We start from the raw sequence: 14491 nt of genomic DNA, 5'->3' as shown, positions 1-14491 counted from the left end.
GCAGGATTATATTTAGTGGATACAGTGTATAGCAGTATTATATTTAGTGGGTACAGTGTACAGCAGTATTGTATTCAGGTTACAGTGTCTGGCAATATTATATTTAGGGTACAGTGTGGGGCAGTATTTTATTTAGGGTACTGTGTGGGGCAGTATTATATTTAGTGGGTACAGTGTATGGCAGTATGCTATTCATGGTACAGTGTGTGGCAGGATTATATTAAGGGTACAGTGTGTGGCAGGATTATATTTAGTGGGTACAGTGTATAGCAGTATTATATTCAGGGTACAGTGTGGGGCAGTATTTTATTTAGGTTACACTTTCTGGCAAGGTTATAATGATTATTGTCTTCATGCAGAGGATGAGGATCTGCTGACAGTGAGGAGCCAATGATGTCTGCATGTCAGACTCTGCAGAGAAGATGGAGCTGGAGGAAGACCTGGTCTCTGGACGAGATGAAGAAGAAAAGAAGACGTCACTCAGGTCACTGACATCATTGTGTGTTCTTATGACTGTCCCATCAGAGCTGTAGTCACTTGTAAGTTCTGCAGTGATGATGGGTAAAACTGTGTCCAATCTGTGTCTCTTCAGCTGTTACAAAACTACAACTCCCATTGCCTGATGCTCTCCAGACATGATGGGAGTTTTAGCTTTCCAACAGCTGGAGAACCACTTCAACCGAGGTGATCGGTGGGGGTCTCAGGCCTTGAGTTGTGTAAGGGGCCCCGAAATTTCTGATGGCAGCCCTGCCAGTGCACATATGACAGGGAAACCAGTCTTGCCCAGTCACTAAACTGCTACTTACATCTGCCCATGGGGACTTCCTGGCTGAGGTGCGTGCAGTGAGTGATGTCATCGCAAGCACCTGGACGCTGACGTCCAGCGCAGAGCGTGCGATGATGTCACTTATAGCGCGCACCTCTGCCAGGAAGTCCCCATGGGCAAATGTAAGTAGTGCAGGCCAGGTAAGAGTGTGTGGGTGAGTGAGAGTGTGTGTGTGTTTGTTTGTTGGGGTTATGCTATGCTACCTTATGTGGGGAATCTATGCTACCTAATGTGGGGAATATATGCTATGCTACCTAATGTGGGGAATCTATGCTACCTAATGTGGGGAATATATGCTATGCTACCTAATGTGGGGAATCTATGCTACCTAATGTGGGGAATATATGCTATGCTACCTAATGTGGGGAATCTTTGCTACACTACCTAATGTGGGGAATATATGCTACGCTACCTAATGTGGGGAATCTATGCCATGCTACCTAATGTGGGGAATATATGCTATGCTACGCTACCTAATGTGGGGCTACGCTACCTAATGTAGGGAATCTATGCTACGCTACCTAATGTGGGGAATATATGCTGCGCTACCTAATGTGGGGAATATATGCTACGCTACCTAATGTGGGGAAATTATGCTACGTTACCTAATGTGGGGAAACTATGCAATGCTACCTAATGTGGGGAATATATGCTACTTAATGTGGGGAATCTATGCTACCTAATGTGGGGGAACTGCTGCCTATCTAATGCAGATTAATGTGAGTTGCAGTGCAATTTTATGGCATATTACTTTTTTTTTGGGGGGGGGGGGGCAGGGGGCCCAGGCACATTCTTTGCACAGGGGCCCTCTGTTGTCTGTGTCCGCCCCTGCAAATGCTGTATAATGATGTATCAAGATAAGCTAGTAATATAGCCCAGAACTGGTGTCTAGCCAGGTCTGAGAGTGCATAGTGACATACAATGATATTGGGGACAACATGTCTAAGTATTCAGTAAGAATCAATATGTAACCTACCCATGTGGCAGAGTTCGCTATCCCACATGGGTAGGTTACACATTGACTCTTACTGAATACTTAGACATGTTGTCCCCAATATCATTGTATGTCACTATGCACTCTCAGACCTGGCTAGACACCAGTTCTGGGCTATATTACTAGCTTATCTTGATACATTATTATGCAGCATTTGTATGGATAGCCCACAGTGGCTAAACTGTATTATTCCATAGATTGCTATATACAGGGTGTGGACAATTTCTATGTACTCATTTGTATGTATTATTCTTACTCTGCGCCAGATATTTTTGTGTTGGATTTCCATTGCAATACTTCACTTTTTTTGCATCTATATGTTTTTTATGTAAAACATTTTCAATAAAGATTTATACGTTTATACTATACGTATCAGACCTATATTATACATATTAGACCTATACATATACTATACATACCATAAAGATTCAAATTGCCTTCTCCTGCCTTCTGACCATCATCTTCAGAATCCTGGAGTGGATGGCGGGAAGATCCTGGAGCTGACGGTACCGGAGCTGAGCGAGAAGCTGAAGGACGGGACCCTGACCCCCGAGAGTGTCCTCTACTCCTATATAGAGAAGGTCAAATATTGTCTCTTATATATTGTAGCTTAGGTACAGAGTTCTATATGTTCCTCAAGCTCAGATATAAGGTTCTATATGTCCCTCAGGCTCAGCTATCAGGTTCTATATGTTCCTCAGGCTCAGATATCAGGTTCTATATGTCCCTCATGCTCAGCTATCAGGTTCTATATGTTCCTCAGGCTCAGATATAAGCTTCTATATGTCCCTCATGCTCAGCTATCAGGTTCTATATGTCCCTCAGGCTCAGATATCAGGTTCTATGCGTTCCTCAGGCTCAGATATAAGGTTCTATGCGTTCCTCAGGCTCAGATATAAGGTTCTGTATGTTCCTCAGGCTCAGATATCAGGTTCTATATGTTCCTCAGGCTCAGATATAAGGTTCTATATGTCCCTCAGGCTCAGATATCAGGTTCTATATGTCCCTCAGGCTCAGATATAAGGTTCTATATGTTCCTCAGGCTCAGATATAAGGTTCTATATGTTCCTCAGACTCAGATATCAGGTTCTATATGTCCCTCATGCTCAGCTATCAGGTTCTATATGTTCCTCAGGCTCAGATATAAGCTTCTATATGTCCCTCATGCTCAGCTATCAGGTTCTATATGTCCCTCAGGCTCAGATATCAGGTTCTATGCGTTCCTCAGGCTCAGATATAAGGTTCTATGCGTTCCTCAGGCTCAGATATAAGGTTCTATATGTTCCTCAGACTCAGATATCAGGTTCTATATGTCCCTCATGCTCAGCTATCAGGTTCTATATGTTCCTCAGGCTCAGATATCAGGTTCTATATGTTCCTCAGGCTCAGATATAAGGTTCTATATGTCCCTCAGGCTCAGATATCAGGTTCTATATGTTCCTCAGGCTCAGATATCAGGTTCTATATGTCCCTCATGCTCAGCTATCAGGTTCTATATGTTCCTCAGGCTCAGATATAAGCTTCTATATGTCCCTCAGGCTCAGATATCAGGTTCTATGTGTTACGCCGAGCGCTCCGGGTCCCCGCTCCTCCCCGGAGCGCTCGCTTCACTCTCCCCGCGGCAGCGCTCCGGTCACGTCCTCTGACCCGGGGCGCTGCGATTCCGCTGCCAGCCGGGATGCGATTCGCGATGCGGGTAGCGCCCGCTCGCGATGCGCACCCCGGCTCCCCTACCTGACTCGCTCTCCGTCTGTTCTGTCCCGGCGCGCGCGGCCCCGCTCCCTAGGGCGCGCGCGCGCCGGGTCTCTGCGATTTAAAGGGCCACTGCGCCGCTGATTGGCGCAGTGGTTCCAATTAGTGTGTTCACCTGTGCACTTCCCTATATCACCTCACTTCCCCTGCACTCCCTTGCCGGATCTTGTTGCCTTAGTGCCAGTGAAAGCGTTCCTTGTGTGTTCCTTGCCTGTGTTTCCAGACCTTCTGCCGTTGCCCCTGACTACGATCCTTGCTGCCTGCCCCGACCTTCTGCTACGTCCGACCTTGCTTTTGCCTACTCCCTTGTACCGCGCCTATCTTCAGCAGCCAGAGAGGTGAGCCGTTGCTAGTGGATACGACCTGGTCACTACCGTCGCAGCAAGACCATCCCGCTTTGCGGCGGGCTCTGGTGAAAACCAGTAGTGGCTTAGAACCGGTCCACTAGCACGGTCCACGCCAATCCCTCTCTGGCACAGAGGATCCACTACCTGCCAGCCGGCATCGTGACAGTAGATCCGGCCATGGATCCCGCTGAAGTTCCTCTGCCAGTTGTCGCTGACCTCACCACGGTGGTCGCCCAGCAGTCACAACAGATAGCGCAACAAGGCCAACAGCTGTCTCAACTGACCGTTATGCTACAACAGTTACTACCACAGCTTCAGCAGTCATCTCCTCCGCCAGCTCCTGCACCTCCTCCGCAGCGAGTGGCCGCTCCTGGGATACGCTTATCCTTGCCGGATAAATTTGATGGGGACTCTAAGTTTTGCCGTGGCTTTCTTTCCCAATGTTCCCTGCATCTGGAGATGATGTCGGACCTGTTTCCCACTGAAAGGTCTAAGGTGGCTTTCGTAGTCAGCCTTCTGTCCGGAAAAGCCCTGTCATGGGCCACACCGCTCTGGGACCGCAATGACCCCGTCACTGCCTCTGTACACTCCTTCTTCTCGGAAATCCGAAGTGTCTTTGAGGAACCTGCCCGAGCCTCTTCTGCTGAGACTGCCCTGTTGAACCTGGTCCAGGGTAATTCTTCCGTTGGCGAGTATGCCGTACAATTCCGTACTCTTGCTTCAGAATTGTCCTGGAATAATGAGGCCCTCTGCGCGACCTTCAAAAAAGGCCTATCCAGCAACATTAAAGATGTTCTGGCCGCACGAGAAATTCCTGCTAATCTACATGAACTTATTCACCTAGCCACTCGCATTGACATGCGTTTTTCCGAAAGGCGTCAGGAACTCCGCCAAGATATGGACTCTGTTCGCACGAGGCGTTTCTTCTCCTCGGCTCCTCTCTCCTCTGGTCCCCTGCAATCTGTTCCTGTGCCTCCCGCCGTGGAGGCTATGCAGGTCGACCGGTCTCGCCTGACACCTCAAGAGAGGACACGACGCCGTATGGAGAACCTCTGCCTGTACTGTGCTAGTACCGAACACTTCCTGAGAGATTGCCCTCTGGTCTGCCCGCTGTGGATGAAATTTCTCGTGACCTTTCCATCATATGGAGAGAGACCCAAAATTCTCTCTTACAGGCTTCATCACGCATGAAGAAGTTCGCGGATAAGAAAAGAAGAGCTCCCCCCGTTTTTTCCCCTGGAGACAAGGTATGGCTCTCCGCTAAATATGTCCGCTTCCGTGTCCCTAGCTACAAGTTGGGACCACGCTATCTTGGTCCTTTCAAAATTTTGTGTCAAATTAATCCTGTCTCTTATAAACTTCTTCTTCCTCCCTCTCTTCGTATCCCTAATGCCTTTCACGTCTCTCTTCTCAAACCACTCATCCTCAACCGTTTTTCTCCCAAATCTGTTCCTCCCACTCCTGTTTCCGGCTCCTCGGACATCTTCTCGGTCAAAGAAATTTTAGCTGCCAAAAAGGTCAGAGGGAAAAATTTTTTTTTAGTGGACTGGGAGGGTTGTGGTCCTGAAGAGAGATCCTGGGAACCTGAGGACAACATCCTAGACAAAAGTCTGCTCCTCAGGTTCTCAGGCTCTAAGAAGAGGGGGAGACCCAAGGGGGGGGGTACTGTTACGCCGAGCGCTCCGGGTCCCCGCTCCTCCCCGGAGCGCTCGCTTCACTCTCCCCGCGGCAGCGCTCCGGTCACGTCCTCTGACCCGGGGCGCTGCGATTCCGCTGCCAGCCGGGATGCGATTCGCGATGCGGGTAGCGCCCGCTCGCGATGCGCACCCCGGCTCCCCTACCTGACTCGCTCTCCGTCTGTTCTGTCCCGGCGCGCGCGGCCCCGCTCCCTAGGGCGCGCGCGCGCCGGGTCTCTGCGATTTAAAGGGCCACTGCGCCGCTGATTGGCGCAGTGGTTCCAATTAGTGTGTTCACCTGTGCACTTCCCTATATCACCTCACTTCCCCTGCACTCCCTTGCCGGATCTTGTTGCCTTAGTGCCAGTGAAAGCGTTCCTTGTGTGTTCCTTGCCTGTGTTTCCAGACCTTCTGCCGTTGCCCCTGACTACGATCCTTGCTGCCTGCCCCGACCTTCTGCTACGTCCGACCTTGCTTTTGCCTACTCCCTTGTACCGCGCCTATCTTCAGCAGCCAGAGAGGTGAGCCGTTGCTAGTGGATACGACCTGGTCACTACCGCCGCAGCAAGACCATCCCGCTTTGCGGCGGGCTCTGGTGAAAACCAGTAGTGGCTTAGAACCGGTCCACTAGCACGGTCCACGCCAATCCCTCTCTGGCACAGAGGATCCACTACCTGCCAGCCGGCATCGTGACACTATGCGTTCCTCAGGCTCAGATATCAGGTTCTATATATTCCTCAGGCTCAGATATAAGCTTCTATATGTCCCTCAGGCTCAGATATAAGGTTCTATGCGTTCCTCAGGCTCAGATATCAGGTTCTATATATTCCTCAGGCTCAGATATAAGCTTCTATATGTCCCTCAGGCTCAGATATCAGGTTCTATGCGTTCCTCAGGCTCAGATATAAGGTTCTATATGTTCCTCAGGCTCAGATATAAGGTTCTATATGTTCCTCAGGCTCAGATATAAGGTTCTATATGTCCCTCAGGCTCAGATATAAGGTTCTATGTGTTCCTCAGGCTCAGATATCAGGTTCTATGCATTCCTCAGGTTCAGATATAAGGTTCTATATGTTCCTCAGGCTCAGCTATCAGGTTCTATATGTTCCTCAGGCTCAGATATAAGGTTCTATATGTCCCTCAGGCTCAGATATAAGGTTCTATATGTTCCTCAGGCTCAGATATCAGGTTCTATATGTCCCTCATGCTCAGCTATCAGGTTCTATATGTTCCTCAGGCTCAGATATAAGCTTCTATATGTCCCTCATGCTCAGCTATCAGGTTCTATATGTTCCTCAGGCTCAGATATCAGGTTCTATATGTCCCTCAGGCTCAGATATCAGGTTCTATGCGTTCCTCAGGCTCAGATATAAGGTTCTATGCGTTCCTCAGGCTCAGATATCAGGTTCTATATGTTCCTCAGGCTCAGATATAAGGTTCTATATGTTCCTCAGGCTCAGATATAAGGTTCTATGTGTTCCTCAGGTTCAGATATAAGGTTCTATATGTTCCTCAGGCTCAGCTATCAGGTTCTATATGTTCCTCATGCTCAGATATAAGGTTCTGTATGTTCCTCAGGCTCAGATATAAGGTTCTATATGTTCCTCAGGCTCAGATATAAGGTTCTATGTGTTCCTCAGGTTCAGATATAAGGTTCTATATGTTCCTCAGGCTCAGCTATCAGGTTCTATATGTCCCCCAGACTCAGATATCAGGTTCTATATGTTCCTCAGGCTCAGATATAAGCTTCTATATGTCCCTCAGGCTCAGATATCAGGTTCTATGCGTTCCTCAGGCTCAGATATAAGGTTCTATGCGTTCATCAGGCTCAGATATAAGGTTCTATATGTTCCTCAGATATCAGGTTCTATATGTTCCTCAGGCTCAGATATAAGGTTCTATATGTTCCTCAGGCTCAGATATAAGGTTCTATATGTCCCTCAGGCTCAGATATAAGGTTCTATATGTCCCTCAGGCTCAGATATCAGGTTCTATATGTTCCTCAGGCTCAGATATAAGGTTCTATATGTTCCTCATGCTCAGATATAAGGTTCTGTATGTTCCTCAGGCTCAGATATAAGGTTCTATATGTTCCTCAGGCTCAGATATAAGGTTCTATGTGTTCCTCAGGTTCAGATATAAGGTTCTATATGTTCCTCAGGCTCAGCTATCAGGTTCTATATGTCCCCCAGACTCAGATATCAGGTTCCGTATGTCCCTCATGCTCAGCTATCAGGTTCTATATGTTCCTGAGGCTCAGATATAAGGTTCTGTATGTTCCTCAGGCTCAGATATCAGGTTCTATGCGTTCCTCAGGCTCAGATATCAGGTTCTATATGTTCCTCAGGCTCAGATATAAGGTTCTATATGTCCCTCAGGCTCAGATATCAGGTTCTATGCCTTCCTCAGGTTCAGATATAAGGTTCTATATGTTCCTCAGGCTCAGCTATCAGGTTCTATATGTTCCTCAGGCTCAGATATAAGGTTCTATATGTCCCTCAGGCTCAGATATAAGGTTCTATATGTTCCTCAGGCTCAGATATCAGGTTCTATATGTCCCTCATGCTCAGCTATCAGGTTCTATATGTTCCTCAGGCTCAGATATAAGCTTCTATATGTCCCTCATGCTCAGCTATCAGGTTCTATATGTTCCTCAGGCTCAGATATAAGCTTCTATATGTCCCTCAGGCTCAGATATACAGTTATATATGTCCCTCAGACTCAGATATCAGGTTCCATATGTCCCTCAGGCTCAGATATCAGGTTCTATATGTTCCTCAGGCTCAGATATAAGGTTCTATATGTTCCTCAGGCTCAGATATAAGGTTCTATGTGTTCCTCAGGTTCAGATATAAGGTTCTATATGTTCCTCAGGCTCAGCTATCAGGTTCTATATGTTCCTCATGCTCAGATATAAGGTTCTGTATGTTCCTCAGGCTCAGATATAAGGTTCTATATGTTCCTCAGGCTCAGATATAAGGTTCTATGTGTTCCTCAGGTTCAGATATAAGGTTCTATATGTTCCTCAGGCTCAGCTATCAGGTTCTATATGTCCCCCAGACTCAGATATCAAGTTCTATATGTTCCTCAGGCTCAGATATAAGCTTCTATATGTCCCTCAGGCTCAGATATCAGGTTCTATGCGTTCCTCAGGCTCAGATATAAGGTTCTATGCGTTCATCAGGCTCAGATATAAGGTTCTATATGTTCCTCAGATATCAGGTTCTATATGTTCCTCAGGCTCAGATATAAGGTTCTATATGTTCCTCATGCTCAGATATAAGGTTCTGTATGTTCCTCAGGCTCAGATATAAGGTTCTGTATGTTCCTCAGGCTCAGATATAAGGTTCTATATGTTCCTCAGGCTCAGATATAAGGTTCTATGTGTTCCTCAGGTTCAGATATAAGGTTCTATATGTTCCTCAGGCTCAGCTATCAGGTTCTATATGTCCCCCAGACTCAGATATCAGGTTCCGTATGTCCCTCATGATCAGCTATCAGGTTCTATATGTTCCTCAGGCTCAGATATAAGGTTCTATATGTCCCTCAGGCTCAGATATAAGGTTCTATATGTTCCTCAGGCTCAGATATCAGGTTCTATATGTCCCTCATGCTCAGCTATCAGGTTCTATATGTTCCTCAGGCTCAGATATAAGCTTCTATATGTCCCTCATGCTCAGCTATCAGGTTCTATGCGTTCCTCAGGTTCAGATATAAGGTTCTATATGTTCCTCAGGCTCAGCTATCAGGTTCTATATGTTCCTCAGGCTCAGATATAAGGTTCTATATGTCCCTCAGACTCAGATATCAGGTTCCATATGTCCCTCAGGCTCAGATATCAGGTTCTATATGTTCCTCAGGCTCAGATATAAGGTTCTATATGTTCCTCATGCTCAGATATAAGGTTCTGTATGTTCCTCAGGCTCAGATATAAGGTTCTATATGTTCCTCAGGCTCAGATATAAGGTTCTATGTGTTCCTCAGGTTCAGATATAAGGTTCTATATGTTCCTCAGGCTCAGCTATCAGGTTCTATATGTCCCCCAGACTCAGATATCAAGTTCTATATGTCCCTCAGGCTCAGATATCAGGTTCTATGCGTTCCTCAGGCTCAGATATAAGGTTCTATATGTCCCTCATGCTCAGCTATCAGGTTCTATGCGTTCCTCAGGTTCAGATATAAGGTTATATATGTTCCTCAGGCTCAGCTATCAGGTTCTATATGTTCCTCAGACTCAGATATAAGGTTCTATATGTCCCTCAGGCTCAGATATAAGGTTCTATATGTTCCTCAGGCTCAGATATACAGTTATATATGTCCCTCAGACTCAGATATCAGGTTCCATATGTCCCTCAGGCTCAGATATCAGGTTCTATATGTTCCTCAGGCTCAGATATAAGGTTCTATATGTTCCTCAGGCTCAGATATAAGGTTCTATGTGTTCCTCAGGTTCAGATATAAGGTTCTATATGTTCCTCAGGCTCAGCTATCAGGTTCTATATGTTCCTTATGCTCAGATATAAGGTTCTGTATGTTCCTCAGGCTCAGATATAAGGTTCTATATGTTCCTCAGGTTCAGATATAAGGTTCTATATGTTCCTCAGGCTCAGCTATCAGGTTCTATGCGTTCCTCAGGCTCAGATATAAGGTTCTATGCGTTCATCAGGCTCAGATATAAGGTTCTATATGTTCCTCAGATATCCGGTTCTATATGTTCCTCAGGCTCAGATATAAGGTTCTATATGTTCCTCAGGCTCAGATATAAGGTTCTATGTGTTCCTCAGGTTCAGATATAAGGTTCTATATGTTCCTCAGGCTCAGCTATCAGGTTCTATATGTTCCTCAGGCTCAGATATAAGGTTCTGTATGTTCCTCAGGCTCAGATATAAGGTTCTGTATGTTCCTCAGGCTCAGATATAAGGTTCTATATGTTCCTCAGGCTCAGATATAAGGTTCTATGTGTTCCTCAGGTTCAGATATAAGGTTCTATATGTTCCTCAGGCTCAGCTATCAGGTTCTATATGTCCCTCATGCTCAGCTATCAGGTTCTATATGTTCCTGAGGCTCAGATATAAGGTTCTGTATGTTCCTCAGGCTCAGATATCAGGTTCTATGCGTTCCTCAGGCTCAGATATCAGGTTCTATATGTTCCTCAGGCTCAGATATAAGGTTCTATATGTTCCTCATGCTCAGCTATCAGGTTCTATATGTTCCTCAGGCTCAGATATCAGGTTTCATATGTCCCTCAGGCTCAGCTATCAGGTTCTATATGTTCCTCAGGCTCAGATATAAGGTTCTGTATGTTCCTCAGGCTCAGCTATCAGGTTCTATATGTTCCTCAGGCTCAGATATAAGGTTCTATATGTCCCTCAGGCTCAGATATAAGGTTCTATATGTTCCTCAGGCTCAGATATAAGGTTCTATATGTTCCTCAGGCTCAGCTATCAGGTTCTATATGTTCCTCAGGCTCAGATATCAGGTTCTATGTGTTCCTCAGGCTCAGATATAAGGTTCTGTATGTTCCTCAGGCTCAGATATAAGGTTCTATATGTTCCTCAGGCTCAGCTATCAGGTGCTATATGTTCCTCAGGCTCAGATATACAGTTATATATGTCCCTCAGACTCAGATATCAGGTTCCATATGTCCCTCATGCTCAGCTATCAGGTTCTATATGTTCCTCAGGCTCAGATATAAGGTTCTGTATGTTCCTCATGCTCTGATATCAGGTTCTATATGTTCCTCAGGCTCAGATATAAGGTTCTATATGTTCCTCAGGCTCAGATATAAGGTTCTATATGTTCCTCAGGCTCAGATATAAGGTTCTATATGTCCCTCAGGCTCAGCTATCAGGTTCTATATGTTCCTCAGGCTCAGATATAAGGTTCTATATGTTCCTCAGGCTCAGCTATCAGGTTCTATATGTTCCTCAGGCTCAGATATAAGGTTCTATATGTTCCTCAGGCTCAGCTATCAGGTTCTATATGTTCCTCAGGCTCAGATATAAGGTTCTATATGTTCCTCAGGCTCAGCTATCAGGTTCTATATGTTCCTCAGGCTCAGATATAAGGTTCTATATGTTCCTCAGGCTTTACAAGTGAACGCTGACCTGAATTGTGTGACGGTTTTCCTGAATGACTTTGAATCTCAGCTGAAGGATCTGAGGGAGAGGAGGGTGAGGGGCCCCCTGTTTGGCATCCCGGTCTCCATAAAGGAACATGTTGGTTATCAGGTAATGGCCGCTCACCGTGTTCATATTTCTTCACATATGATTAGATTGAAAGCTCTCTGAGGAAGGGCTGTGGGGGTCGGGGTTCCTAACCAGGGTGCATGTCTTTTCAGGGTCACCCCTCCACCTGTGGTCTGGTTCAGTATCTGGATGTCGTGGAGGAGGAGGACAGCGTCATTGTCAAGGTCCTTAAGAAGCAGGGTGCCATCGTGTTCGCCAAGACTAATCTTCCCCAGTCTGTGTTATGGTGAGTGCCGGGAGGTGAATGCTAGGTGTCGGGTCTGGATTCCCCCCCCCCCCCCCCCCAATACATCACCCAATCCCCTCACCCCAATCCTCCCCAATCCCACAAGCTTCATCCCCACTTTAATATGAGTAATGGAAGCCTCAAATAAATACCTGCCCCAGCTCATAGTGATGCCCACCCAGAAGCTCATGGCCGTCATGTCTGGCTCACAGGATCCTTTCCATTTATCTTCCAGTTGTGAGACCAGTAACCCCATATATGGATACACCTTAAACCCCCATAACCAGGCCAAGGGGCCCTCAGGATCCTCTGGGGGGGAGGGGGCACTGATTGGTGGAGGAGGCTCCATTCTTGGCATTGGCACAGACCTTGGTGGCAGCATCCGTCTCCCGGCCAGTTCCTGTGGCATCGCTGGATTCAAGCCGACTACAACCAGACTGAGGTGAGGAGCAGGAAGCCCACTGAAGCCTAATACATGAGGGTCTCTATGTAGTGGGTCCTCTGTGTAGTGGGGTCTCCCCCCAGTAGAGAGAGAGATACCCCCCAGTAGAGAGAATCCCCCCCCCAGTAGAGAGAATCCCCCCCAGTAGAGAGAATCCCCCCCAGTAGAGAGAATCCCCCCCCCCCCAGTAGAGAGAATCCCCCCCCCAGTAGAGCGAATCACCCCCCCCCCCCCCCAGTAGAGAGGGCTCCACAAGCGGAAATGTCAATCTCAGCCAGAGTTAGAGCAGTTCTGACCCATCCAGTTAAGGTGGAAGAAGAAACCAGTAAATGGATTATACAATATGAAATGAGAAGTTGGGAATGTGAAGGAGAACGGAGATTTTCAGGCTTCATAAGAACGACACCCAGCTTATCCTGATGAGGAAAAGAGGGATAGAAGACATGAGGGAAATTAGTCTTAGTACAATATAGAAATATCCAAAGCTCTAACATCAGAAATACGTTTAACAGAAATGAGACAAAAAGAGAAGTTTAAGGGATGAAAGTTTTATAGACAAAGAATCGTTGTCTCCCCAAGAAGAGAATAAAGACAGAAGTTTATGAACGTCCCAAGTTGAATGGTATTTTGGTAAAAGTGGACGAATAAAACAAAGCTTACAAATCAAAGGTATAGAATGAAAAACGAGATCGCGGAACGATAGAGATTCAGGTTACGATAGATCAGAATCAAGAGAATCAGAAAGAAGGTTCAAGATATGAGGGATAGAGGCGCGGACGGGATTCCGCTGAGCGCGCCAATCAGACCGTCATTTCCAGGCTGATCTGTAACAACTCTGCTACCTGGAGCCCAAAGGGTGTGTCTGGGGGATCAAAAGAGGGACCCCCGATATTAGACGGCACTGGTCTGTAGATGATGTCACGTGGTGTCTCACTTATATTACACTAATTAATGTGAGATTCAGATCACGTAAAATATATAGAAAAAAAATATTTAGAAAATGTAACAAATGGCGTTTTACACTGGACCAAAGACCATATAGTACAGTGATCCCCGGGGGCCATCGCATAAACAGCTGTCCGGCAGCGCAGACGTTTAACCCCTTAAGCATGCCAGGCGTATCCATATGCCCCTGTTTCAAAGTCCTCCAGGACTGAGGGCGTATGGGTAAACCCGTGGCAATTCCGGTCCCCTACGCTCACCTGGCGGGGACAGGACCGGGGTGACTGCTGTTATCTATCAGCAGGCACCCCGTGCGAAGCCCTGTGGAGGTCCTGAGACCCCCCCCCATGTCGGCGATCAGAGAAAATCGCATGTCAATTCAGACCGGCGATTTGCAGTGATTCCAGGTCAGTCGGGAATCTGGTGACCCGGAAAAAAAAGGGTGAATGTGGCTGTCCGACAGCAGGATCGGTGGCAGCAGTGGCGGGGGTCCCGGCGGTCCCAGCAGCAGGATACAGCAGGAGGTGAAGCCCGTTTACCTCCTGCTGTTGCTTAGCAACAACTCTCAGCATGCAAAGCCAAAGGGCATGCTGGGAGTTGTAGTTTTGCAACAGCTGGAGCTCAAAGTACAACTCCCAGCATGCCCTTTGGTAATCTGTGCATGCTGGGGGTTGTAATTATGCAACAGCTGGAGGCACATTTTTTCTATGAAAAAGTGTGCATCCAGCTGTTGCATAACTACAACTCCCAACATGCACAGACTACCAAAGGGCATGCTGGGAGCTGTAGCAGTGTGCCTCTAGCTGTTGCAAAACTACAACTCTCAGCATGCCCTTCGACTGTCAGTGCATGCTGATTGTTGCAGTTTTGCAACAGCACGAGACACATTGGTTGAGAGTCCAAGTTTGTTATTTAACTCAGTGTTTCACAACCAGTGTGCCTCCAGCTGTTTCAAAAATACAACTCCCAGCATGCAGTGGGAGAGACTGTACATGCTGGGAGTTCTAGTTTTGCAACAGCTGGAGGCACACTGGAGTT

General features: G+C 46.9%; 1 protein-coding gene across 1 annotated transcript in view; it reads left to right on the top strand.

The window, feature by feature from the left end:
• Positions 1-12530, top strand: part of LOC130310259 (vitamin D3 hydroxylase-associated protein-like) — a 31301-nt gene extending 18771 nt beyond the window's left edge. The window contains exons 2-5 of the mRNA XM_056552395.1: positions 2288-2401; positions 11682-11825; positions 11936-12069; positions 12305-12530. Coding sequence (XP_056408370.1) covers positions 2288-2401; positions 11682-11825; positions 11936-12069; positions 12305-12515 — 603 coding nt within the window. The 3' untranslated portion in view covers positions 12516-12530. The remainder of the gene's footprint in view (positions 1-2287; positions 2402-11681; positions 11826-11935; positions 12070-12304) is intronic.
• The last annotated feature ends 1961 nt before the right edge of the window (positions 12531-14491 follow it).

This window comes from Hyla sarda, unplaced genomic scaffold (assembly GCF_029499605.1).
Source record: "Hyla sarda isolate aHylSar1 unplaced genomic scaffold, aHylSar1.hap1 scaffold_1569, whole genome shotgun sequence".
Taxonomy (NCBI): domain Eukaryota; kingdom Metazoa; phylum Chordata; class Amphibia; order Anura; family Hylidae; genus Hyla; species Hyla sarda.
The sequence above is the reverse complement of the archived record's forward strand: the minus strand, read 5'-3'. Positions and strand labels throughout refer to the sequence as shown.